The 25,489-nt window shown below is 27.5% G+C and overlaps 1 protein-coding gene across 1 annotated transcript in view; it reads right to left on the reverse strand.

The window, feature by feature from the left end:
- Window positions 1–16,640: 16,640 nt before the first annotated feature.
- Window positions 16,641–25,489, reverse strand: part of LOC135131494 (U3 small nucleolar RNA-associated protein 4 homolog) — a 29,292-nt gene continuing 20,443 nt past the window's right edge. Inside the window, exons 5-6 of the mRNA XM_064059271.1 lie at window positions 16,829–16,924; window positions 16,641–16,775 (exon numbers count right to left, since the gene is read on the reverse strand). Coding sequence (XP_063915341.1) covers window positions 16,656–16,775; window positions 16,829–16,924 — 216 coding nt within the window. The 3' untranslated portion in view covers window positions 16,641–16,655. The remainder of the gene's footprint in view (window positions 16,776–16,828; window positions 16,925–25,489) is intronic.

Consider the following 25,489-nt stretch of genomic DNA (forward strand, 5'->3'; position numbering starts at 1 on the left):
TAAGTTTTAGATTTTTCAGTCTCTCGATTTTCCGATTTTTAAAATTTCCAATTGTGCCATTTTTGGGTTTCCAGTTACATATCCCGAGTTTTCGTTTTCTTTAATTTTTCAGTTTTTTCATTTTTTAATGTTTTGGTTTCATAATTTTTCGTTTTTCAATTCCCATGTTTTCAATTTCTCAAGTTCTCGAGGTCCAATTTTATCAGTTTTTCGTTCCGATTTTTTTTATTTTTACAATTTTATCGAATTTTCACTGTTGTAATTTTATAATTTTTGTTTTTCCAGTTTTAATTTTTCCAATTTTTCTTTTCTTCAGGTCATGATGCAGCAGGTCTCAATCGCCTGGTGTTTCAGCTATGTTATAATTTCTGCCGCGACTATACTCGTCTTCCGCCACTTCCCCATCCGTCTCGAAACTTTGTCGCTTTTACAAAAGTTAATGTTTCTGGGAGAAAATCAGATTTGAAGCTCCAACACAACATTAAAACTTCAAATAAATAAGAGCGAGGGCGAACCGAAAAAAAGCACTAGGAGCAAAACGTAAAACATCTCTCGTTGTGCTTGAGAAGTAAATCTCGGCGCGTTGACTACCCCCAGGCAAGAAATCTACTTCCAAGTGCAAAAGTTAAGAGACTGCACGAATTTGTTGAAATAAATAATCTCCCCGGGTTAGAACAAGAACGGGAACGCTGTAACTTCCAATCTTGAAGGAGAACTTCTCCTATCGGACGTTTTCAGAAAGAAACGTGCTAATCGGAATTTAAACCCGCTCGGCCGGTAATTATCCTTGTTTTCGCGGTTTTTCCCCGGGAAATAATTATAATAACTAGAAAAGTTCGTGAGTTATGTGCGTCGTTTTTATTGGGCCGTAAAGTGAAAAGAATCGCGTTCGGGGGCTGTTAACGTCAGCGTAAATTCCTTGACGAGGGTTCGGATCTGATCGGAGACGTCTTTGGTGACGGCGACGTTATCTACGGTGCTGTAGATAAAAAGTAATTAAACTTTTCGTATATTTATGACAGATGATACAGAAGCGCTCGATTGAACGGGGAGATGAAAAGTCGCCGCCATTCACAATTTCCGGGCCGGGGATATAAGGAAAACTCATTTCTGTCTCCTTATTTTATCTATCAAAAACGAATTAACGAGGACCGAAAATGCTACTTACTGAGTAAAACACGACATGCATAAACTTGCAAAAATCGCGTTTTACATACTTCCAGTCCGCCTTTATTCCTCTTCTCCAAATCCGGCGTCAAATAAAAGACAAGATTCTAAGGTATCTTTATTCTTATAGTTATGGTCCAATAAAATTACGTTTTCTATTTCTCTAAAATATGATTATTCCGTACTTTATAGCCGCACTTCTGGATTTGATCGTCTAAAATAAATCGCTTTCATAAATAGAAAACAGCTCTTGTAAATCCGCCGTTTTGTTGAAATTCATACGTGTGCGCGCTGTCGAAACGTTCGAGAATCAACGAAATTGCTTTATTCGTACATCTATAAATCTTATTCGAGCCGTCAATCTGCGCATTTCTCTTTCTAAAATCCGCCTGAATACGTTAGAATTTTCACTTTTTTTCATTTTTGATTTTTCAATTTTATACTTTAGCAATTTTCCCAATTTTTTATTTGAAAAATTCCAAAATCGAAGAAATGAAGACAGAAAAAAATTGCAAATCGAAGAACTGAAGAAACTAAAAAATTGAAAAACCTGGAGAGAAAATGAAAAATTAAAAAGAGAAAAATCGAATAAATGAAAAATAAAAAAATTCTAAAGCCGTAAAATTGGAAAATGTTTTAAATTATAATTATTATTGGATAATTGTTTTAAAATGAAAATTAGAAAAATTGCCAATCAAAAAGTGAAGAAACGAAAAAAATATGTAAAAGTTGAAAAATTGAAAATAAAAAATTTACAAATCGAAAAAATGAAAAAAAAAACAAAAATCCACTGAAAAAAGAAAAATTTGAAAATCCGAACACGGACAAACCGAAAAATTGAAAAAATACATCAAAAATGAAAAATCGTGAAACTGCAAAATCTAAAAGTTGAAAAATCGAAAAACTGAAAACCGAAAAATAACAAGTCGAAAAAACGAAAAAAGTCAAAAATCAAAAACTTTCACATTGAAAAAAAGAAAAATTGGAAAATCAAAACACTGAAGACCCGAAAAACTGAAAAAATAAATAAAATAAAATCCCGAACATGAAACTACAACATAAATACAAAAATTGAAGAAATGAAAAATTTTAAAATTGAAAAATTAAAAATTGAATGAAACTCGTGAAATCGCAAATTGAAAAGTTGCAAAACCTAAAAACTGAAACATCTAAAACTTGGAAAATAAGAAAACTAAAAAATATAAAAATTAAAATTTGAAGAGATCATTTTGAAAAATTGAAGAAACAAAAAGTTGAAAATATTGAAATTGAATAAACAAAAAATCACAAAATCGGAACAATGGAAAATCGAAAAATGATATCGAAAAACTGAAAGATCAAAAATCGAAAAATTGAAAACCAAAAAGTTACAAATGGAAAAAAATGAAAAAAATCCATAAAACAAAAATTTGAAAATCAGAACACTGACAAATCGAAAAATTGAAAAAAATATATCAAAATTGAGAAATCGTGAAACTGCAAAATCTAAAAGTTGAAAAATCGAAAAATTGAAAACCGACAAATTGCAAATCGAAAAACTGAGAAAATTCAAAAATCAAAAACTTTCACACTGAAAAAAAGAAAAATTAGACAATTAAAACACTGAAGCACCCAAACATTGAAAAAAAAAAATTAAAAACCGAAACATAAAACCACAAAATAAATACAAAAATTAAAGAAATGAAAAATTTAAAAATTGAATGAAAACTCGTGAAATCGTAAACTGAAAAATTGCAAAATCTAAAAACTGAAAAATCAGGAAAATCGGAAAACAGAAAAATTTAAAAATGAAAATGTAATGACATCGTAAAATTGGAGAAACAAAAAAAATATTAAAAATTGAAAAACTGCAAAACGAACAAATGAAGAAAAGAAAAATTGGAAAAATTAAAACTGGAAAAACAAAAATTATAAAATTACAACAATGAAAATTCGATAAAATTGTAAAAATAAAAAAAAAACCTAACGAAAAACTGATAAAATTGGACCTCTGAGAAATTGAGAAATTGAAAAAATTGGAATTGAAAATCGAAAAATTATGAAACCAAAACATTAAAAAATGAAAAAATTGAAAAATTAAAGAAAACGAAAACTCGGGATATGTAACTGGAAATCTAAAAATGGCAAAATTGAAAATTTAAAAAATCGGAAAATCGAGAGACTGAAAAATCTAAAACTTAAAAAAATTGGTCTAAAGAGTTTAGACAGTACTTCCCTCGCTGTCGGAAACTTGACGACTGCATGCCTATTGTGTTTTTTTCTCATTACATTTTTGTAGTGGGAATTTAAAAAAAAAATGCGATGACGTCATCAACATTTTTGCAAGGACAAGTATATCAGTTGGGATAGGTGTAGTGTAGTACTAAGAATAAAATTATTGTATTCCCAAATTTTCGGGAAAATGAATCGGCTCGTTTTGAATATTGATTTGTTATAATCAATAAAATAACGAAACAATTTACTCACGTATACGGCGCCGGTTGTAATATGAGAGGCAACTGAAAATCGTTTATGTATAAGCATTCTTAATTTAAGATGACAAGCGTAACAGCATTCGTGAAAGTCAAACAGAGAAACTGTAAACAAAACGACCATCGGTTTTATTGCTTCGACTTCCGCTTATTATATAAAACATTGGGTTTTATTTTAATTTTTGACGGTGGAATTCACAATTGGTTGATTATAAACATGTCTATTCCACATTCGCGGAACCTAGTCAGCGCATAAAACAGATGCACGTCTGTAATGTTAAAGTCGATGTAAATAAGCGTGCTACCCTTATGTTTCAACCGAGTTTTTCCTTTAACAAATTTTGTGTCTACCAAATTGGGTTGGTTGAGGTGTAATACTAATAAAAGTGTTGCCTTTAATTTAATCAATAAAATAAATTGACTTCATTAATTTTTTTGAACCACCTCTTAAGAAAATCTAAAAAATATGAATGGAATGATAAATCACAAGTACAAACTCATCATACTTTTTGCATTTTAGATAGGATTTATTCAGCAAAATTTAAGGGTGACGTCATCAATTTTTTTAGGAGGGATGAACAAATACATTTTGAACAAAAGTTTACCATGCTTATAATAACTTTAAAATATTCCCAAGATTTCAAAGCATTCGGTTTTGTAATTCCTGATTAAATCAATAAAATAAATTCACGCCTTCATTAATTTTTTTGAGTCACCCTGCATATGCAAATCCAAAAATATGAATGGAATGATAAATCACAAGTACAGACTCATCATATTTTGTACATTTTAGATACGATTTATTCGGCAAACTTTTGAGCTGACGTCATCAGTTTTTTGTAGAAGATAACCAAATATATTTTGGCTACAAATTTATTATGCTCTTTATAACCTTAAAACATCTGCAAGATTTCAAAGCATTCGGTTTTGTAGTTCCTGATTAAATCAATAAAATAAATTTACGCATTCATTAATTTTTTTGAGTCACCCTGTATATGCAAATCGAAAAAATTTGAATGGAATGATAAATCACAAGAAGAGACTCACCATATTTTGTACATTTTAGATAGGATTTATTCAGCAAAATTTTGTGGTGACGTCATACATTTTTTAGGGGGGACGACCAAATACATTTTGATCAAAAATTTACCATGCTTATGATAATTTTAAAATACCTTCAAGATTTCGAGGCATTCGGTTTTGTAGGTCCTGAGTAAATCAGTAAAATAAATTTACGCTTTCATTTATTTTCTTGAATCACCCTGTATATGCAAATCCAAAAAATATGAATGGAGTGATAGATCACAAGTACAGACTGATCATATTTTGTACATTTTAGATATGATTTATTCGGCAAATTTTCGAGCTGACGTCATCAAGTTTTTGGAGGGGATAAGCAAATATATTTTGACTAAACATTTATTATGCTCTTTATAACCTTAAAACATCTGCAAGATGTCAGAGCATTCCGTTTTGTAGTTCCTGATTAAATCAATAAAATATATTTACGCATTCATTAATTTTTTTGAGTCACTCTGTATATGCAAATCCAAAAAATATGAATGGAGTGATAGATCACAAGTACAGACTCATCATATTTTGTACATTTTAGATATGATTTATTCCACAAACTTTTGAGCTGACGTCATCAAGTTTTTGGAGGGGATAAGCAAATATTTTTTGACTAAAGATTTATGATGCTCTTTATAGCCTTAAAACATCTGCAACATTTCAAAGCATTCTGGTTAGCAGATTAAAAATTAAATTTCAAAATGTTGTTTTATAATTTTGATTTTTTTTTCAAAAATCTGGACGTTTCGGGTGAAAAGTCGATTCAGAGTTGTAAACTACATGTGTAGGACTATGTTATTTTATACAATTGAAAACCCATTTACTATGTACAATTTTGAAGTGACGTCATCGCATTAGTGGTGGGGATGATCAGACAAATTTTGGTTAGCGTTTTACCATCTACATGATATTCTTAATATAAGTACAAAATTTCACAACAATCGGTCGAGTACTTTCGGAGATTATCTGTCTAATAAAAATCCGGGACAACAGACGGACAGACGGACAGACGGACGGACAGACGGACAGACGGACAGACGGACGGACAGACGGACAGACGGACAGACGGACAGACGGACAGACGGACAGACAGACGGAAATGGGAGACCTATTTCTTCGTCTTCTAGGGGTCATGAAAGATCGAGAAAACGTAAAATTAGAGAGTCGGCCGACGGACTCGATTACAATACTTCCTTTGCTTACGCTCGGGAAGTAAAAACGAAAATTTAAAAAATTTGAGAGTTTAAGAACCCAAAAATTGAAAGATTAAGAAAATAAAAACCCCAAACGAAAAACTGCAAATCGAAAAATTGAAGAAATGAAAAACTGAAAAATCGACAAACTGAAAAAGAAATCAAAATCGAAAAATTGCCAAATCTAAAAATGAAAACATCCAAAATTTGGAGAAACAAAAAAAAAAGTAAAAAAGAAAAATTGAAAATTCAAATCGAAGAAATGAAGAAACGAAAAATTAAAAAAATTAAAATCATAAAAACAAAAAGTACAAAATTATTACATTGAAAAATGGTAAAAAAATAAAAAAATAAAAAACCGAAACGAAAAATTACAAATCTAAAATTTGAAAAAATTGAAATTGGAAGTCGAGGCACTTCGTCGACCTTAATGTCGAAAGCGTTCCCAATTGTTGCTTTCATAGGAAAAATTAACATGGCTTAATTGGTTTAACTTTTGTCGTAAGAATCCGCCTGAATGTTAGAATTTTTACTTTTTTTCATTTTTGATTTTTCAATTTTATACTTTAGCAATTTTCCCATTTTTCGATTTGAAAAATTGCAAAATCGAAAAAATGAAGACAGGAAAAAATTGCAAATCGAAGAATTCAAGAAACTAAAAAATTGAGAAACTAAAAAATAGAAAAAAAAAATATTCAATAACCTGGAAAGAAGAAAAAACGAATCGAATCGAAAATTCGTAAAGTGTATATCGAGAAATTGAAAACTTAAAAAGAAAAAAATCGAAAAAATGAAAAATAAAAAAAATCTAAAGCCGTAAATTTGAAAAATGTTTTAAATTATAATTATTATTGGATAATTGGATAATTTTGAAAAGTTGCAAAATGAAAATCAGAACACGGACAAACCGAAAAATTGTAAAAATACATCAAAATTGAAAAATCGTGAAACTGCAAAATCTAAAAGTTGAAAAATCGAAAAATTGAAAACCGAAAAATAACAAGTCGAAAAAACGAAAAAATTCAAAAATCAAAAACTTTCACATTGAAAAAAAGAAAAATTGGAAAATCAAAACACTGAAGACCCGAAAAACTGAAAAAATAAATAAAATAAAATCCCGAACATGAAACTACAACATAAATACAAAAATTGAAGAAATGAAAAATTTTAAAATTGAAAAATTAAAAATTGAATGAAAACTCGTGAAATCGCAAATTGAAAAGTCGCAAAACCTAAAAACTGAAACATCTAAAAGTTGGAAAATAAGAAAAGTAAAAAATATAAAAATGAAAATTTGAAGAGATCATTTTGAAAAATTGAAGAAACAAAAAGATGTAATTACTGAAATTGAATAAACAAAAAATCACAAAATCGGAACAATGGACAATCGAAAATTTGTAAAAATAAAGAAAATAAAAACCGAAACCAAAAGTGGTCAATCGAAAATTTAAAGAACTCAAAAATGATATCGAAAAACTGAAATATCAAAAATCGAAAAATTGAAAACCAAAACGTTACAAATGGAAAAAATGCAAAAAATCCAAAAACAAAAATTTTCACACTGAAAAAAGAAAAATTTGAAAATCAGAACACTGACAAATAGGAAAATTGAAAAAATTACATCAAAATTGAGAAATCGTGAAACTGCAAAATCTAAAAGTCGAAAAATCGAAAAATTCAAAACCGAAAAACTGAGAAAATTAAAAAATCAAAAATTTTCACACTGAAAAAAGAAAAATTTAGAAAATCAAAACACTGACGAACCGAAAAATTGAAAAAAAATAAAAAACCGAAACATTTAAAAATTGAATGAAAACTCGTGAAATCGTAAACTGAAAAATTGCAAAATCTAAAAACTGAAAAATCTGGAAAATCGGAAAACTGAAAAATTTAAAAATGAAAATGTAATGACATCGTAAAATTGGAGAAACAAAAAAAATATTAAAAATTGAAAAACTGCAAAACGAACAAATGAAGAAAAGAAAAATTGGAAAAATTAAAACTGGAAAAACAAAAATTATAAAATTACAACAGTGAAAATTCGATAAAATTGTAAAAATAAAAAAAAAACGGAACGAAAAACTGATAAAATTGGACCTCGAGAAATTGAGATATTGAAAAAATTGGCATTGAAAAACGAAAAATTATGAAACCAAAACATTAAAAAATGAAAAAATAAATTGAAAAATTAAAGAAAACGAAAACTCGGGATATGTAACCGGAAATCCAAAAATGGCACAATTGAAAATTTTAAAAATCGGAAAATTGGGAGACTGAAAAATCTAAAACTTGAAAAAACGAAAAATTAAAAAAATTGAAAGTTTAAGAACCCAAAAACTGAAAAATTAAGAAAATAAAAACCCCAAACGAAAAACTGCAAATCGAAAAATTGAAGAAATGAAAAACTGAAAAATCGACAAACTGAAAAAGAAATCAAAATCGAAAAATTGCCAAATCTAAAAATGAAAACATCCAAAATTTGGAGAAACAAAAAAAAAAGTAAAAAAGAAAAATTGAAAATTCAAATCGAAGAAATGAAGAAACGAAAAATTAAAAAAATTAAAATCATAAAAACAAAAAGTACAAAATTATTACATTGAAAAATGGTAAAAAAATAAAAAAATAAAAAACCGAAACGAAAAATTACAAATCTAAAATTTGAAAAAATTGAAAATGGAAGTCGAGGCACTTCGTCGACCTTAATGTCGAAAGCGTTCCCAATTGTTGCTTTCATAGGAAAAATTAACATGGCTTAATTGGTTTAACTTTTGTCGTAAGAATCCGCCTGAATGTTAGAATTTTTACTTTTTTTCATTTTTGATTTTTCAATTTTATACTTTAGCAATTTTCCCATTTTTCGATTTGAAAAATTGCAAAATCGAAAAAATGAAGACAGGAAAAAATTGCAAATCGAAGAACTGAAGAAACTAAAAATTGAGAAACTCAAAAATAGAAAAAAAATAATTATTCAAAAACCTGGAAAGAAGAAAAAACGAATCGAATCGAAAATTCGTAAAGTATATATCGAGAAAATGAAAAATTAAAAACAGAAAAATCGAAAAATGGAATAAATGAAAAATAAAAAAATTCTAAAGTCGTAAAATTGAAAAATGTTTTAAATTATAATTATTATCGGATAATTGTCTTAAAGTGATAATTAGAAAAATTGCAAATCAAAAAGTGAAGAAACGTAAAAAAATATATTAAAGTTAAAAAATTGAAAATCAAAAATTTACAAATCGAAAAAATGAAAAAAATCCAAAAATCCACTGAAAAAAGAAAAATTTGAAAATCAGAACACGGACAAACCGAAAAATTGAAAAAATACATCAAAATTGAAAAATCGTGAAACTGCAAAATCTAAAAGTTGAGAAATCGAAAAATTGAAAACCGAAAAATAACAAGTCGAAAAAACGAAAAAATTCAAAACTCAAAAACTTTCACATTGAAAAAAAGAAAAATTGGAAAATCAAAACACTGAAGACCCGAAAAACTGAAAAAATAAATAAAATAATATACCGAACATGAAACTACAACATAAATACAAAAATTGAAGAAATGAAAAATTTTAAAATCGAAAAATTAAAAATTGAATGAAAACTCGTGAAATCGCAAATTAAAAAGTTGTAAAATCTAAAAACTGAAACATCTAAAACTTGGAAAATAAGAAAACTAAAAAATATAAAAATTACAATTTGAAGAGATCATTTTGAAAAATTGAAGAAACAAAAAGTTGAAAATATTGAAATTGAATAAACAAAAAATCACAAAATCGGAACAATGGAAAATCGAAAAATGATATCCAAAAACTGAAAGATCAAAAATCGAAAAATTGAAAACCAAAAAGATACAAATGGAAAAAAATGAAAAAAATCCATAAAACAAAAATTTGAAAATCAGAACACTGACAAATCGAAAAATTGAAAAAAATATATCAAAATTGAGAAATCGTGAAACTGCAAAATCTAAAAGTTGAAAAATCGAAAAATTGAAAACCGAAAAATTGCAAATCGAAAAACTGAGAAAATTCAAAAATCAAAAACTTTCACACTGAAAAAAAGAAAAATTAGAAAATTAAGACACTGAAGAACCGAAAAATTGAAAAAAAAATAAAAAACCGAAACATAAAACCACAAAATAAATACAAAAATTAAAGAAATGAAAAATTTAAAAATTGAATGAAAACTCGTGAAATCGTAAACTGAAAAATTGCAAAATCTAAAAACTGAAAAATCAGGAAAATCGGAAAACAGAAAAATTTAAAAATGAAAATGTAATGACATCGTAAAATTGGAGAAACAAAAAAAATATTAAAAATTTAAAAACTGCAAAACGAACGAATGAAGAAAAGAAAAATTGGAAAAATTAAAACTGGAAAAACAAAAATTATAAAATTACAACAATGAAAATTCGATAAAATTGTAAAAATAAAAAAAAAACCTAACGAAAAACTGATAAAATTGGACCTCTGAGAAATTGAGAAATTGAAAAAATTGGAATTGAAAATCGAAAAATTATGAAACCAAAACATTAAAAAATGAAAAAATTGAAAAATTAAAGAAAACGAAAACTCGGGATATGTAACTGGAAATCTAAAAATGGCAAAATTGAAAATTTTAAAAATCGGAAAATCGAGAGACTGAAAAATCTAAAACTTAAAAAAACGAAAATTTAAAAAATTTGAGAGTTTAAGAACCCAAAAATTGAAAGATTAAGAAAATAAAAACCCCAAACGAAAAACTGCAAATCGAAAAATTGAAGAAATGAAAAACTGAAAAATCGACAAACTGAAAAAGAAATCAAATTCGAAAAATTGCCAAATCTAAAAATGAAAACATCCAAAATTTGGAGAAACAAAAAAAAAGTAAAAAAGAAAAATTGAAAATTCAAATCGAAGAAATGAAGAAACGAAAAATTAAAAAAATTAAAATCATAAAAACAAAAAGTATAAAATTATTATATTGAAAAATGGTAAAAAAAAAAAAAATAAAAAACCGAAACGAAAAATTACAAATCTAAAATTTGAATAAATTGAAAATGGAAGTCGGGGCACTTCGTCGACCTTGATGTCGAAAGCGTTCCAATTGTTGCTTTCATAGGAAAAATTAACATGGCTTAATTGGTTTAACTTTTGTCGTAAGAATCCGCCTGAATGTTAGAATTTTTCTTTTTTTCATTTTTGATTTTTCAATTTTATACTTTAGCAATTTTCCCATTTTTCGATTTGAAAAATTGCAAAATCGAAAAAATGAAGACAGGAAAAAATTGCAAATCGAAGAATTCAAGAAACTAAAAAATTGAGAAACTAAAAAATAGAAAAAAAAAATATTCAATAACCTGGAAAGAAGAAAAAACGAATCGAATCGAAAATTCGTAAAGTGTATATCGAGAAATTGAAAACTTAAAAAGAAAAAAATCGAAAAAATGAAAAATAAAAAAAATCTAAAGCCGTAAATTTGAAAAATGTTTTAAATTATAATTATTATTGGATAATTGTTTTGAAATAAAATTTAGAAAAATTGCAAACCAAAAACTGAAGAAATGAAAAAAAATATATATAAAAGTTGAAGAATTGAAAATCAAAAATTTACAAATCGAAAAAATGAAAAAAATCCAAAAATCCACTGAAAAAAGAAAAATTGAAAAGTTGCAAAATGAAAATCAGAACACGGACAAACCGAAAAATTGTAAAAATACATCAAAATTGAAAAATCGTGAAACTGCAAAATCTAAAAGTTGAAAAATCGAAAAATTGAAAACCGAAAAATAACAAGTCGAAAAAACGAAAAAATTCAAAAATCAAAAACTTTCATATTGAAAAAAAGAAAAATTGGAAAATCAAAACACTGAAGACCCGAAAAACTGAAAAAATAAATAAAATAAAATCCCGAACATGAAACTACAACATAAATACAAAAATTGAAGAAATGAAAAATTTTAAAATTGAAAAATTAAAAATTGAATGAAAACTCGTGAAATCGCAAATTGAAAAGTCGCAAAACCTAAAAACTGAAACATCTAAAAGTTGGAAAATAAGAAAAGTAAAAAATATAAAAATGAAAATTTGAAGAGATCATTTTGAAAAATTGAAGAAACAAAAAGATGTAATTACTGAAATTGAATAAACAAAAAATCACAAAATCGGAACAACGGACAATCGAAAATTTGTAAAAATAAAGAAAATAAAAACCGAAACCAAAAGTGGCCAATCGAAAATTTAAAGAACTCAAAAATGATATCGAAAAACCGAAATATCAAAAATCGAAAAATTGAAAACCAAAACGTTACAAATGGAAAAAATGCAAAAAATCCAAAAACAAAAATTTTCACACTGAAAAAAGAAAAATTTGAAAATCAGAACACTGACAAATAGGAAAATTGAAAAAATTACATCAAAATTGAGAAATCGTGAAACTGCAAAATCTAAAATTCGAAAAATCGAAAAATTGAAAACCGAAAAACTGAGAGAATTAAAAAATCAAAAATTTTCACACTGAAAAAAGAAAAATTTAGAAAATTAAAACACTGAAGAACCGAAAAATCGAAAAAAAATAAAAAACCGAAACATTTAAAAATTGAATGAAAACTCGTGAAATTGTAAACTGAAAAATTGCAAACTCTAAAAACTGAAAAATCTGGAAAATCGGAAAACTGAAAAATTTAAAAATGAAAATGTAATGACATCGTAAAATTGGAGAAACAAAAAAAAATATTAAAAATTGAAAAACTGCAAAACGAACAAATGAAGAAAAGAAAAATTGGCAAAATTAAAACTGGAAAAACAAAAATTATAAAATTACAACAGTGAAAATTCGATAAAATTGTAAAAATAAAAAAAAAACGGAACGAAAAACTGATAAAATTGGACCTCGAGAAATTGAGAAATTGAAAAAATTGGCATTGAAAAACGAAAAATTATGAAACCAAAACATTAAAAAATGAAAAAATTAATTGAAAAATTAAAGAAAACGAAAACTCGGGATATGTAACTGGAAATCCAAAAATGGCACAATTGAAAATTTTAAAAATCGGAAAATTGGGAGACTGAAAAATCGAAAACTAGAAAAAACGAAAAGTTAAAAAATTTGAAAGTTTAAGAACCCAAAAACTGAAAAATTAAGAAAATAAAAACCCCAAACGAAAAACTGCAACTCGAAAAATTGAAGAAATGAAAAACTGAAAAATCGACAAACTGGAAATCGAAAAATTGTCAAATCTAAAAATGAAAACATCCAAAATTTGGAAAATCGGAAACCTGAAAAATTTAAAAATGAAAATGAAATGACATCCTAAAATTGGAGAAACAATAAAAAAGTAAAAAAGAAAAATTGAAAATTTCAAATCGAAGAAATGAAGAAACGAAAAATTAAAAAAATTAAAATTATAAAAACAAAAAGTATAAAATTATTGCATTGAAAAATGGTAAAAAAATTAAAAAATAAAAAACCAAAACGAAAAATTACAAATCTAAAATTTGAATAAATTGAAAATGGAAGTCGAGGCACTTCGTCGACCTTGATGTCGAAAGCGCTCCCAAATGTTGCTTTCATCGAAAAAATTAACATGGCTTAATTGATTTAACTTCTGTCGTAAGAATCCGCCTGAATACGTTAGAATTTTCACTTTTTTTCATTTTTGTTTTTTCAATTTTATACTTTGGCAATTTTCCCATTTTTCGATTAGAAAAATTGCAAAATCGAAAAAATGAAGACAGGAAAAAATTGCAAATCGAAGAACTGAAGAAACTAAAAAATTGAGAAACTCAAAAATAGAAAAAAAATAATTATTCAAAAGCCTGGAAAGAAGAAAAAACAAATCGAATCGAAAATTCGTAAAGTATACATCGAGAAAATGAAAAATTAAAAAGAGAAAAATCGAAAAATCGAATAAATGAAAAATAAAAAAATTCTAAAGTCGTAAAATTGAAATTAAATTATAAATTATTATCGGATAATTGTCTTATTAAAGTGATAATTAGAAAAATTGCAAATCAAAAAGTGAAGAAACGTAAAAAATACACCCTGACTTTGAAATAGGGGCGGAAAAAAAAATCCATTAAAGCTTACTGTAAATGAGGAAAATTGGCAGATTTCGTTTTTGAAATTGCTGCCGCAATTTCAAGAAAAAAATAAAACAAATTGAGTTCAATTTTCATGGGACGCCAATGATTATAATAGTTTTTTTAACTTCCATAGTAACCTAACGATTTATGCTTTCCGAACGTAAGCTAAGGAAGTTTATCAAGTTACCTACGTTTTTTCCAACTTTAATTTCAAACCGTCAGTTTGACATAAATGAATTAATTTTCATTTTAAAATGGCAATGTACACAAATATTGAACGAACCGATATGGTTCTCATTTATGGTGAAGCACGAGGAAATGCTGAAGAAGCCAGGCGGATTTACATGGAACGTTTTTCCCAGCGGCTTGCTCCTGCTGCCGGGACATTTATAAAAAACGTTCAGCATCTGAGGGATCATGGAACTTTTAAGCCACAAACCCAAGATCGGGGACGTGTTAGGACCAGGCAGATCCTAACGTGGAACCCCAAATTCTTCACACGGTTGAAGCTGAACCGGGTATTAGCACTAGGAGACTTGCGGTACGTCATGGTATTTCTCAGTTCATAGCGTGGCGAGCATTAAAAGAACAGGGCTTACACCCGTACCACGTTCAGAAGGTGCAAGCGCTACAACCTGGTGATCCTGCGCGTCGGCAAGTGTTCTGTCGGTGGTTATTACACAAAGCTGAAGAACAACCAAATTTTGTAAATAATTTGTTAACAACTGACGAAGCAGGATTTACAAGAGATGGGGTGTTTAACATGCATAATACCCATGTTTGGGCTGATGAAAATCCTCACGCCATTTGGGAACACCGATTTCAACGAAAGTTTCACGTCAACGTATGGGCAGGACTTGTAGGTGGTCGTCTAATTGCACCTCACGTTTTACCACCTCGTTTAAATGGAGTTAGGTACTTACATTTTTTGGAAAATGTTCTGGTCGACCTTTTAGACGATATTCCCCTAGACGTAAGACAAAATGTGTGGTTTTTACATGATGGGGCACCCCCCCATAATGCTTGTGAAGTGCGGGATTGGCTTGACCATAATTACAACCAACGTTGGATTGGTCGCGGTGGTCCTGTTTTGTGGCCTGCCCGGTCACCAGATTTAAATCCTTGCGATTTCTATTTGTGGGGCCATTTGAAACAACTAGTTTACGCCACACCGGTCGACAGTGTCGAAGAATTAGTGGATAGAATAGAAAATGCTGCTCAAACTATTCGACAAAACCCCGCCGTTTTATCAAGGGTTCAAGAATCGCTGATTCGACGAGCTAGAGCATGTCTCGATAATAACGGTTTACATTTTGAACAGTTTCTTTAATGTTGTTTTATTTTTATTTTATTTTTTTCCTTTATTAAAAATTCGAGTTCAACTAAAATAACTGTTTACGAAGTTTTATTTCTATGAACTATTAGCAATAATTGCAGCAACAAGTTTTAACAATCAGGTTGCTATGCATATAATTTTTACCTGTAGGTTGTTGGTAAGGTAACTTTGTGCATATCAATGGCGCCGAGTGGGGTCAGGATTTTGGAGTTTTTACCTCTGCATTAAAATTAATAAAACAAAACGAAAACTTCTTCTACACATTTTCATGAAGCCGTGGTTTTTTTTTCCACCTCTATTTCAAAGTCACCCTGTATATAAAAGTTGAAAAATTGAAAATCAAAAATTTACAAATCGAAAAAATGAGAAAAGTGCAAAAATCCACTGAAAAAAGAAAAATTTGAAAATCAGAACACTGACAAATCGAAAAATTGAAAAAATTACATCAAAATTGAGAAATCGTGAAACTGCAAAATCTAAGTTGAAAAATCGAAAAATTGAAAACCGAAAAATAACAAATCGAAAAAACAAAAAAATTCAAAAAACAAAAACTTTCACATTGAAAAAAAGAAAAATTGGAAAATCAAAACACCGAAGACCCGAAAAACTGAAAAAATAAATAAAATAAAATCCCGAACATGAAACTACAACATAAATACAAAAATTGAAGAAATGAAAAATTTTAAAATTGAAAAATTAAAAATTGAATGAAAATTCGTGAAATCGTAAACTGAAAAATTGCAAACTCTAAAAACTGAAAAATCTGGAAAATCGGAACACTGAAAAATTTAAAAATGAAAATGAAATGACATGCTAAAATTGGAGAAACAAAAAAAAAGTAAAAAAGAAAAATTGAAAAATTTAAATCGAAGAAATGAAGGAACGAAAAATTTAAAAAATTAAAATTATAAAAGCAAAAAGTATAAAATTATTACATTGAAAAACCTGACCTGACCTGACCGCGACATCCGCACCCCAAAAAAATTAAAATTTTGTAGCCGCGTCTCAGTGGGTCGCATCGATCCGGCATCCTTTTTCTAATCACGCCCAGACTGAGCACGCTCACAATGGCCAATTTACAAGGTGGAGTTCATGTTTAATGGAGGCGCTCCGACCGCAACCTCTTCGCATTTGCATCTGCCGGATGGCCGGCTACAACTCGGAGCTTTCCCATTGGGAGATTTATCGCCGGCAACTTTCCCCAGATACGTGCAGCCGCTGTTTCGTCCTATTTATTCGGAAATTCAATTTCGGAAGTTCTGTATCAATTATAAAAACGGCGAACACATGCCGGATACTTTTATTATTTATGTCTGGAGGGAAAATGAAGAAAACGCAAGCACAGTTCGAGAAATTTATTTTCTGCCGAAGGTGTTCTGGACGAGGCAGGGCGGGAGATGCTCGGTCAAACTCACGGGGTTGACTTCCACGGCCACTAGTTCGTCCTGCGAGACCCAGCCGAGGTGCACCAGGTGCTGCAAACTCGAAGTTTAGTACGTGAAAAATGCTAGAAAAAAATTACGTCTACCTTGTGTTTCTTGACGGAACGGCAGTCGAATTGTTGAGTTTTGGCCCCTTCTTCAATTTTTTGGACCTTCGGAGACTTGTTCTTGTTGTCGATTGTCTGAAAAAAAAAACGTGGCTGAAGTAAGACCGCTGGAGACTTTTTATTTGCTTCCGCAAACAAGAACGAACAACAAGATCCGATAATACCGTGATTGATCACGAACGTCATTATACGCTTATAAGACAAATATTCGTAAATCCGCTTTAGATGGAAGCGCTACCGAGCACTTGTTCCGTCACTTTGCTTTTATGTTTTATGAAGAATGGGGCTGTTTTACGTTTTGCTCAAAACTTGTCCGATAAATCATTTTTTCTTGTAACTAGTTATATAGTTTTTTGTTCCGTTTGCTAGCCTGAGATACGGATTATTAAAATTAGATTTCTAACCCTTGACGATATCCTGGAGGTTTTTTTAGGAGCGTCACGAGTACAAAAATACACATTACAGATACAATTTCGGGGGAATTTGACCAACTTTGATTTATTTTATTTTTTTTTTATAAAAATGGTGGAGGCGCCAGAATAAAAAAATTATTGCTCCATATTTAACGACCCTCAAAAAACGTAAAAACAGATTCAAGGTCCTGAGAAAATTTTGGTTCGCACAGATGCTTTTTCTTGAGAATCTGACGAACTTCTAAATTTTTTGAAAAAATGGTGGAGGCGCCAGAAAAAAAAATTCATCATTAGATTCGTGATATTGAAAAAATTTTAGTTCAGATAGATGCTTCCTTGTGAGGAATGGCCAACTTCCAACTCATTTTTTTTTAATTCCAATTTTAGATTTTTCGGTTTTACAAGTTCGATTTTTCGATTTCTGAGTTTTCAAATTTTTAATTTTTCAATTTTTCATTCAGTGTTTAGTTTTAAAGTTTTTTACTTTCCGAAGTTTCCATTTTTCGAATTTTCTAAAGATTTTTTTTTTATTTTTTTTCGTTTTTCCCAATTTTAGATTTTTCTATTTTTAATTTATCAATTTTCCTATTCTTTGGTTATTAGTCTTCAATTTTTTTACTTTTCGATCTTTCAATACTCATTTTCTTTTACTTTTTGATTTTTCGATTTTCGGTTTTTCGATATTCGAATTTTATTTCTTTTTATCTTATTTTTCAATTTTCCACTTTTTGAATTTTAGATTTTTGTTTTTTCGAATTTTCGATTTTTGACATTTCGATTTTTCAGTTTCTCAATTTTTCCATTTTCAGTATTTAGACTTTGAATTTTTTTTACTTTTCGAATTTTCAGTTTCTCAAATTTATAACTTTTCGACTTTTTCAATTTTTCGACTTTCGGTTTTTCCAAAGTCCAGTTTTTTGATACTTAAAATTTCGATTTTTGTAATTTTTAGTTTTTCGATTCTATTTCTCAGTTTTTCGATTTTTCAGCTTTTTTATTATCGACTTTTTGATTTCTCGAACTTTTCGGTTTTTTGATTTTTCGGTTTTACAAATTGTTGATTTTTCGATTTTAGATTTTTCAATTTTTCCATTCTTCAATTTTTAGCTTTTAATTTTTTTACTTTTCAATGTTTCATTCAATTTCTGAAACTTTCGATGTTTCGATATTCCAATTTTCATTACATTTTTTGATTTTTCGATTTTCCAACTTTCTTAAAGATTTTTCAATTTTTTCAATCTTTTAATTTAAGGAACTTTCGATTTTCGATTTTTCGAAACTTCAATTTTTGATATTCAACGTCTCAATTTTTTACTTTTTGATTTTTCGATTTCTTAATTTGTCTATTTTTCAACATCTCGAAAGATTTTTCTGTTTTTTCGATTTTTCGAGTTTTTGATTTTTCGGTTTTACAAGTTCGATTTTTCGATTTCTGAGTTTTCGAATTTTTAATTTTTCAATTTTTCAACAGTTTTTAAACTTAAATTATTTTACTTTCTGAAGTTTCAATTTTTCGAATTTTTGAAGTTTTTATTTGAATTTTTGATATCCCATTTTTCGAATTTCCGATTTTTTCGTATTTCGTTTTTCCCAATTTTAGGTTTTTCGATTTTTGGTTATTCAAATTTTTGATTTTTCGATTTTCCTATTAATTCTTTGGTGATTATTTTTGATACTTTCCGATCCTGCGATAATCATTTTTTTACTTTTTGATTTTCCGATTTTCGGTTTTTCGATATCAAATTTTCATTATTTTTATTTTTTATTTTTCAATTTTTCCATTTTTCGCACTTCGGGGTTTTCCATTCTTCAAATTTTTTCTTTTACATTTTTTCGAATTTTCATTTTTGGGATTTTTGCATTAAGGTTTTAAGACTTTAACGTTTTTTACGATTTCTCAAGTTTCCATTTTTCGGGTTTTAGACTTTGAATTTTTTTTTACTTTTCGAATTTTCAGTTTCTCAAATTTATGACTTCGATTTTTTCAATTTTTACATTTTGTAGTTCTTAAGGACTGTTTTCGATTTTTCGATTTCTAGAATTTTCGATTTTTCGACTTTCGGTTTTTCAGTTTTTCGATTTTAAAACTTGTTGATTTTTCGATTTTTGACATTTCGATTTTTCAATTTCTCAATTTTTCCATTTTTCAGTTTATAGACTTCAACTTTTTAGTTTCAGATTTTTTCGAATTTTCAATTTTCGGATTTTTCCATTCAGTTTTTAAACTTTGAATTTTTTTACTTTTCAAATTTTCAGTTTCTCAGATGTACGACTTTTCGATTTTTTCAATTTTTCGATATTTAATTTTTCGAATTTCCGATTTTTCCAATTTTTGATTTTTCGATTTTTTGATTTTTCGAATTTTTGATTTTTCAGTTTTTCATTATTCAGTTTTTAGTCTTATTTTTTTTCTTTTCATTTCTAGAATTTTCAATTTTCGATTTTGAATTTTTTGATATTGAAATTTATCAGTCTTATACTTTTCGAGTTTTCTACTTTCTTGATTTTTAGATTTCCGATTTTTTCGGTTTTTTGATTTTTCGGTTTTACAAATTGTTGATTTTCGATTTTAGATTTTTCATTCGAATTTTCATTACATTTTTTGATTTTTCGATTTTTTCAATCCTTTAATTTAACGAATTTTCGATTTTTCGAAATTTCAGTTTTTCGATATTCAACGTTTCAGTTTTTGACTTTTTGATTTTTCGATTTCTTGATTTTTCTATTTTTCAAAATCTCGAAAGAATTTTCTGTTTTTTCCATTTTTCGATATTCAATTTTCCGAATTTAAGATTTTTCCAATTTTAGATTTTTCGATTTTGCAAACTGTTGATTTTTCGATTTCTGATTTTCCTAATTTTTGATTTTTCAGTTTTTCATTATTCAGTTTTTAGTCTTATTTTTTTTACTTTTTATTTCTAGAATTTTCAATTTTCGATTTTGGATTTTTTGATATTGAAATTTATCAATCTTATATTTTTCCATTTTTCTACTTTTTCGATTTCTAGAATTTTCGATTTTTTGACTTTCGGTTTTTCGAGAGTCCAATTTTTTGATACTTGACATTTCAGACTTTGTAATTTTTAATTTTTCAGTTCTATTTTTCAGTTTTTCGATTTTTCAGTTTTTTTTATTTTCGATTCTTTGATTTCTCAATCTTTTCGGTTTTACAAATTGTTGATTTTTCGATTTTAGATTTTTCAATTTTTAACTTTTAATTTCTTTCCTTTCGAATGTTTCATTTCTGAAATTTCGATGTTTCGATATTCGAATTTTCATTAAATTTTTTGATTTTTCGAAATTTCAATTTTTCGATATTCAACGTTTCAGGTTTTTACTTTTTGATTTTTCGATTTCTTGATTTTCCTATTTTCCAACATTTCGAAAGGTTTTTCTGTTTTTTCGATTTATTGATATTCAATTTTTCGAATTTCCGATTTTTCCCATTTTGAATTTGCCGATTTTTTGATTTCTCGGTTTTGCAAACTGTTGATTTTTCGATTTCTGAGTTTTCGAATTTTTGAGTTTTCAGTTTTTCATTAATCAGTTTTTAGTCTTATTTTTTTTACTTTTCATTTCTAGAATTTTCAATTTTCGATTTTGGATTTTTTGATATTGAAATTTATCATTCTATACTTTTCGATTTTTCTACTTTCTCGATTTTTAGATTTCCGATTTTTCGAATTTTCAATTTTTCCATCTTCCGCTGTTCCCAGTTTTACATTTTTCGATTTTTGACTTTTCGCATTTTTGATTTTTCAATTTTTCGATTCTACAGCTTTTCGTCTTTAATTTTTTTCTTTCCGATCTTTCAATAACACTAATTTTCGATTTTTCGAATTCTCGATTTTTCGATATTCTAAATTTTATTCTTTCTACTTTTTGATTTTGGAGTTTTTCGATTTTTCTACTTTCCGGAAGAATTTTCTGTCTTACTTTTTTGATTTCGATTATTCCTATTTTAGATTGTTCGAATTTTTTATTTTTCAATTTTTCTATTCTTCAGTTTTTAATCTTCAAGTTTTTTACTTTTCAATCTTTCAATTTCACGAATTTCCATTTTTTTAACTTTTCGATTTTTCGATTTCTCAACCAACTTTCAAATTTCTTTCAAAAATGGTGGAGGCGCCAGAATAAAAAAAATATGTTTTCCTTTATTTGACGACCTACAGCAGAAATAAACACAGATTCGTGATCCTGAGAAAAGTTTAGCTCAGACAGATGCTTTTTTGTGACGAATGTCCAACTTCCTAATTTTTTTGAAAAAATGGTGGATACGCCAGAATAAAAATTTCATTTCTCGCTTATTTGACAGCCTACAAGAAAAATCAAGACACATTCGCGTTTTTTTAATCCAGATACTTGCTTTTTCGTAAGAATTGTCCGACTTTTAAATTTTTGGTAAAAATTGTGGAGGCGCCGGAAAAAAAAACCTTTTCTCGCTTATTTGACTAACGGCTTAGAGCAAGACGTCAAAAAAATGGGAAAAAAGTGAAAACAAAGGACGAAATGACAGACGACTAAAAAAACCGATAAAAAAGGGCGGAAAAAAGTAAAATTAAGTAATGAAGTTATAACACACACATGAAAGCAAAATTAATACGAAAACATAAAAAAAAATGTGTAGAGAAAATTAAATGCGAACAAAGAAGTAATTTTAAGAGTTTGAACGTGTTCGTACTGTTTGAAAAATCCGAATATTTTTCGAAGGAGTAGACGCTTCACACCCCAACAGTAACCACAGGTAGAAAAGACATTCAATTTTTTTTACTTTTCGAATTTTCAGTTTCTCAAATTTATGACTTCGATTTTTTCAATTTTTCCATTTAGATAAATTTTTGTTTTTTTTTCAAATCTTCGAGTTTTCCACTTTGTAGTTCTCAGACTGTTTTCGATTTTTGGATTTCTAGAATTTTCCATTTTTCGACTTTCGGTTTTTCGAAATTCCAATTTTTTGATACTTGAAATTTCAAACTTTGTAATTTTCAATTTTCAATTCTATTTTTTTTTATTTTCGACTTTTTGATGTCGAGTTTTTCGGTTTTTTGGTTTTTCGGTTTTACAAATTGTCGATTTTTCGATTTTAGATTTTTCAATTTTTAGTCTTTAATTTTTTTACTTTTCAATGTTTCAATTTCTGGAATTTTCGAGGTTTCGAAAATCGAATTTTCATTACATTTTTTGATTTTTCGATTTTTCAATTCTTCGATTTTCCAACTTTCTTAAAGATTTTTCTATTTTTTCAATGTTTCAATTTAACGAATTTTCGATTTTTCGATTTCTTGGTTTTTCTATCTTCCAACATCTCGAAAGGTTTTTCTGTTTTTTCAATTTGCCGATATTCAATTCTCCGAATTACCGATTTTTCCATATTCTGATTTTTCCAATTTTAGATTTTTCAATTTTTTGATTTTTCGGTTTTGCAAACTGTTGATTTTTTAATTTTTCATTTCTCGAATTTTCAATTTTTTCGATTTTTCCATTTGTTGAATTTTAGATCTTTGTTTTTTCGAATTTTCGATTTTTGACATTTCGATTTTTCATTTTCTCAATCTTTCCAGTCTTCAGTTTTTAGACTTCAACTTTTTACTTTTAGATTTCTTCAAATTTTCGATTTTCGGATTTTTGCATTCAGTTTTTAAACTTACGGTTTTTTACGATTTCTCAAGTTTTCATTTTTCGGTTCTTAGACTTTGAATTTTTCTTAATTTCGAATTTTCAGTTTCTCAAATTTAGAACTTTTCGATGTTTTCAATTTTTCCATTTACTTAAATTTTGGATTTTTTTCAAATTTTTTATTTTTCCATTCTGTAGTTCTTGGACTGTTTTCAATTTTTCGATTTCTAGAATTTTCCATTTTTTGATTTTTCGGTTTTTCGAAAGTCCAATTTTTTGATACTTGAAATTTCGATCTTTGTTTTTTAATTCTATTTTTCAGTTTTTTTTATTTTCGACTTTTTCATTTCTCGAGCTTTTCGGCTTTTTGATTTTTCGGTTTTACAAATTGTTGATTTTTCGATTTTAGATTTTTCAATTTTTCCATTCTTCAATTTTTAGCTTTTAATTTTCGATGTTTCGATATTCCAATTTTCATTACATTTTTTGATTTTTCGATTTTCCAACTTTCTAAAAGATTTTTCAATTTTTTCAATCTGTTAATTTAACGAACTTTCGATTTGCGATTTTTCGAAATTTCAATTTTTTGGTATTCAACGTTTCAATTTTTCACTTTTTGATTTTTCAACATCTCGAAAGATTTTTCTGTTTTTTCGATTTTTCGATATTCAATTTTACGAATTTCCGATTTTTTCGTATTTCGTTTTTCCCAATATTAGATTTTCGATTTTTGATTATTCAAATTTTTGATTTTGCAATTTTCCTAGTCTTCGATTATTAGTCTTCAATTTTTTTACTTTTTGATCTTTCGATACTCATTTTTTTTACTTTTTGATATTCTGATTTTCGGTTTTTCGATATTCGAATTTTAATTCTTTTTATTTTATATTTTTCAATTTCTCGATTTTTAATTTTTCGGTTTTTCCATTTTTTGAATTTTAGATTTTTGTTTTTTTGAATTTTCGATTTTTGACATTTCGATTTTTCAATTTCTCAATTTTTCCATTCTTCAGTTTTTAGACTTCAACTTTTTACTTTTAGATTCTGTCGAATTTTCGATTTTCGGATTTTTCGATTCAGTTTTTAAACTTTAACGTTTTTTTACGATTTCTCAAGTTTCCATTTTTCGGTTTTTAAACTTTGAAATTTTTTTACTTTTACAATTTTCAGTTTCTCGACATTGACTTTTCGATTTTTTCAATTTTTCCGTTGGATAAATTTTTGATTTTTTTCAAATTTTCTATTTTTCCATTCTGTAGTTCTTAGCCTGTTTTCGATTTTTCGATTTCTAGAATGTTCGATTTTACGAAAGTCCAATTTTTTGATACTTGAAATTTCAATTTTTCGATATTCAGCGTTTCAGTTTTTTACTTTTTCGATTTCTTGATTTTTCTGTTTTCCAACATCTCGAAAGGTTTTTCTGTTTTTTCGATTTGTTGATATTCAATTTTCCGAATTTCCGATTTTCCATATTCTGATTTTTGCAATTTTAGATTTTTCGAATTTTTGAATATTCAGTTTTGCATTATTCAATTTTAAGTCTTATTTTTTTTTATTTTTCATTTCTCGAATTTTCAATTTTCGATTTTGGATTTTTTGATATTCAAATTTATCATTCTTATACTTTTCGATTTTTCGCATGCCTCAAAATTTTTTTACTTTCTCGATTTTTAGATTTCCGATTTTCGATTTTTTCAATTTTTCCATTTAGTTAATTTTTTTATTTTCTTCAAATTTTCGATTTTTCCATTCTATAGTTCTTGGACTGTTTTTGATTTCTCGAGTTTTTCGGCTTTTTGATTTTTCGGTTTTACAAACTGTCGATTTTTCGATTTTAAACTTTTCAATTTTCAGTCTCTAATTTTTTTCACTTTTCAATGTTTTCATTTCTGAAACTTTCGATGTCTCGATATTCGAATTTTCATTTACATTTTTTGACTGTTCGATTTTCCAACTTTCTTAAAGATTTTTCAATTGTTTCAATCTTTCAATTTAACAAATTTTCGATTTCTTAATTTTTGTACTTTTCAACATCTCGAAAGACTTTTCTGTTTTTTCGATTTTTCGATATTCAATTTTCGAAATTTCCGATTCTTCCAATTTTAGATTTTCCAGTTTTGCAAAATGTTGCTTTTTCGATTTCTGATTTTTCGAATTTTTGATGTTTCAGTTTTTCATTGTTCAGTTTTTAGTTTTATATTTTATTACTTTTCATTTCTCGAATTTTCACTTTTCGATTTTGGATTTTTTGATATTCAAATTTATCATTCTTATACTTTTCATTTTTAGATATCCGATTTTTCGAATTTTCAATTTTTCCATCTTCCGCTTTTTCCAGTTTTAGATTTTTAGATCTTTCAATTACACTAATTTTCGATTTTTTGAACTTTCGATTTTTCGAACTCTCGATTTTTCGATATTCTAAATTTTAGTCTTTCTACTTTTTGATTTTTGAGTTTTTCGATTTTTTGATTTCGATTATCCCTGTTTTCGAATTTTGATTTCTCGAATTTTTTGTTTTTCAATTTTTCTAATCTTCAGTTTTTAATCTTCAAGTTTTTTACTTTTCAACCTTTCAATTTCACAAATTTCCATTTGTTTAACTTTTTGG

The sequence above is a fragment of the Zophobas morio genome, unplaced genomic scaffold, assembly GCF_036711695.1.
Source record: "Zophobas morio isolate AGI-343-1 ecotype UQ-CSIRO unplaced genomic scaffold, CSIRO_AGI_Zmor_V1 ptg000020l, whole genome shotgun sequence".
Lineage (NCBI taxonomy): Eukaryota > Metazoa > Arthropoda > Insecta > Coleoptera > Tenebrionidae > Zophobas > Zophobas morio.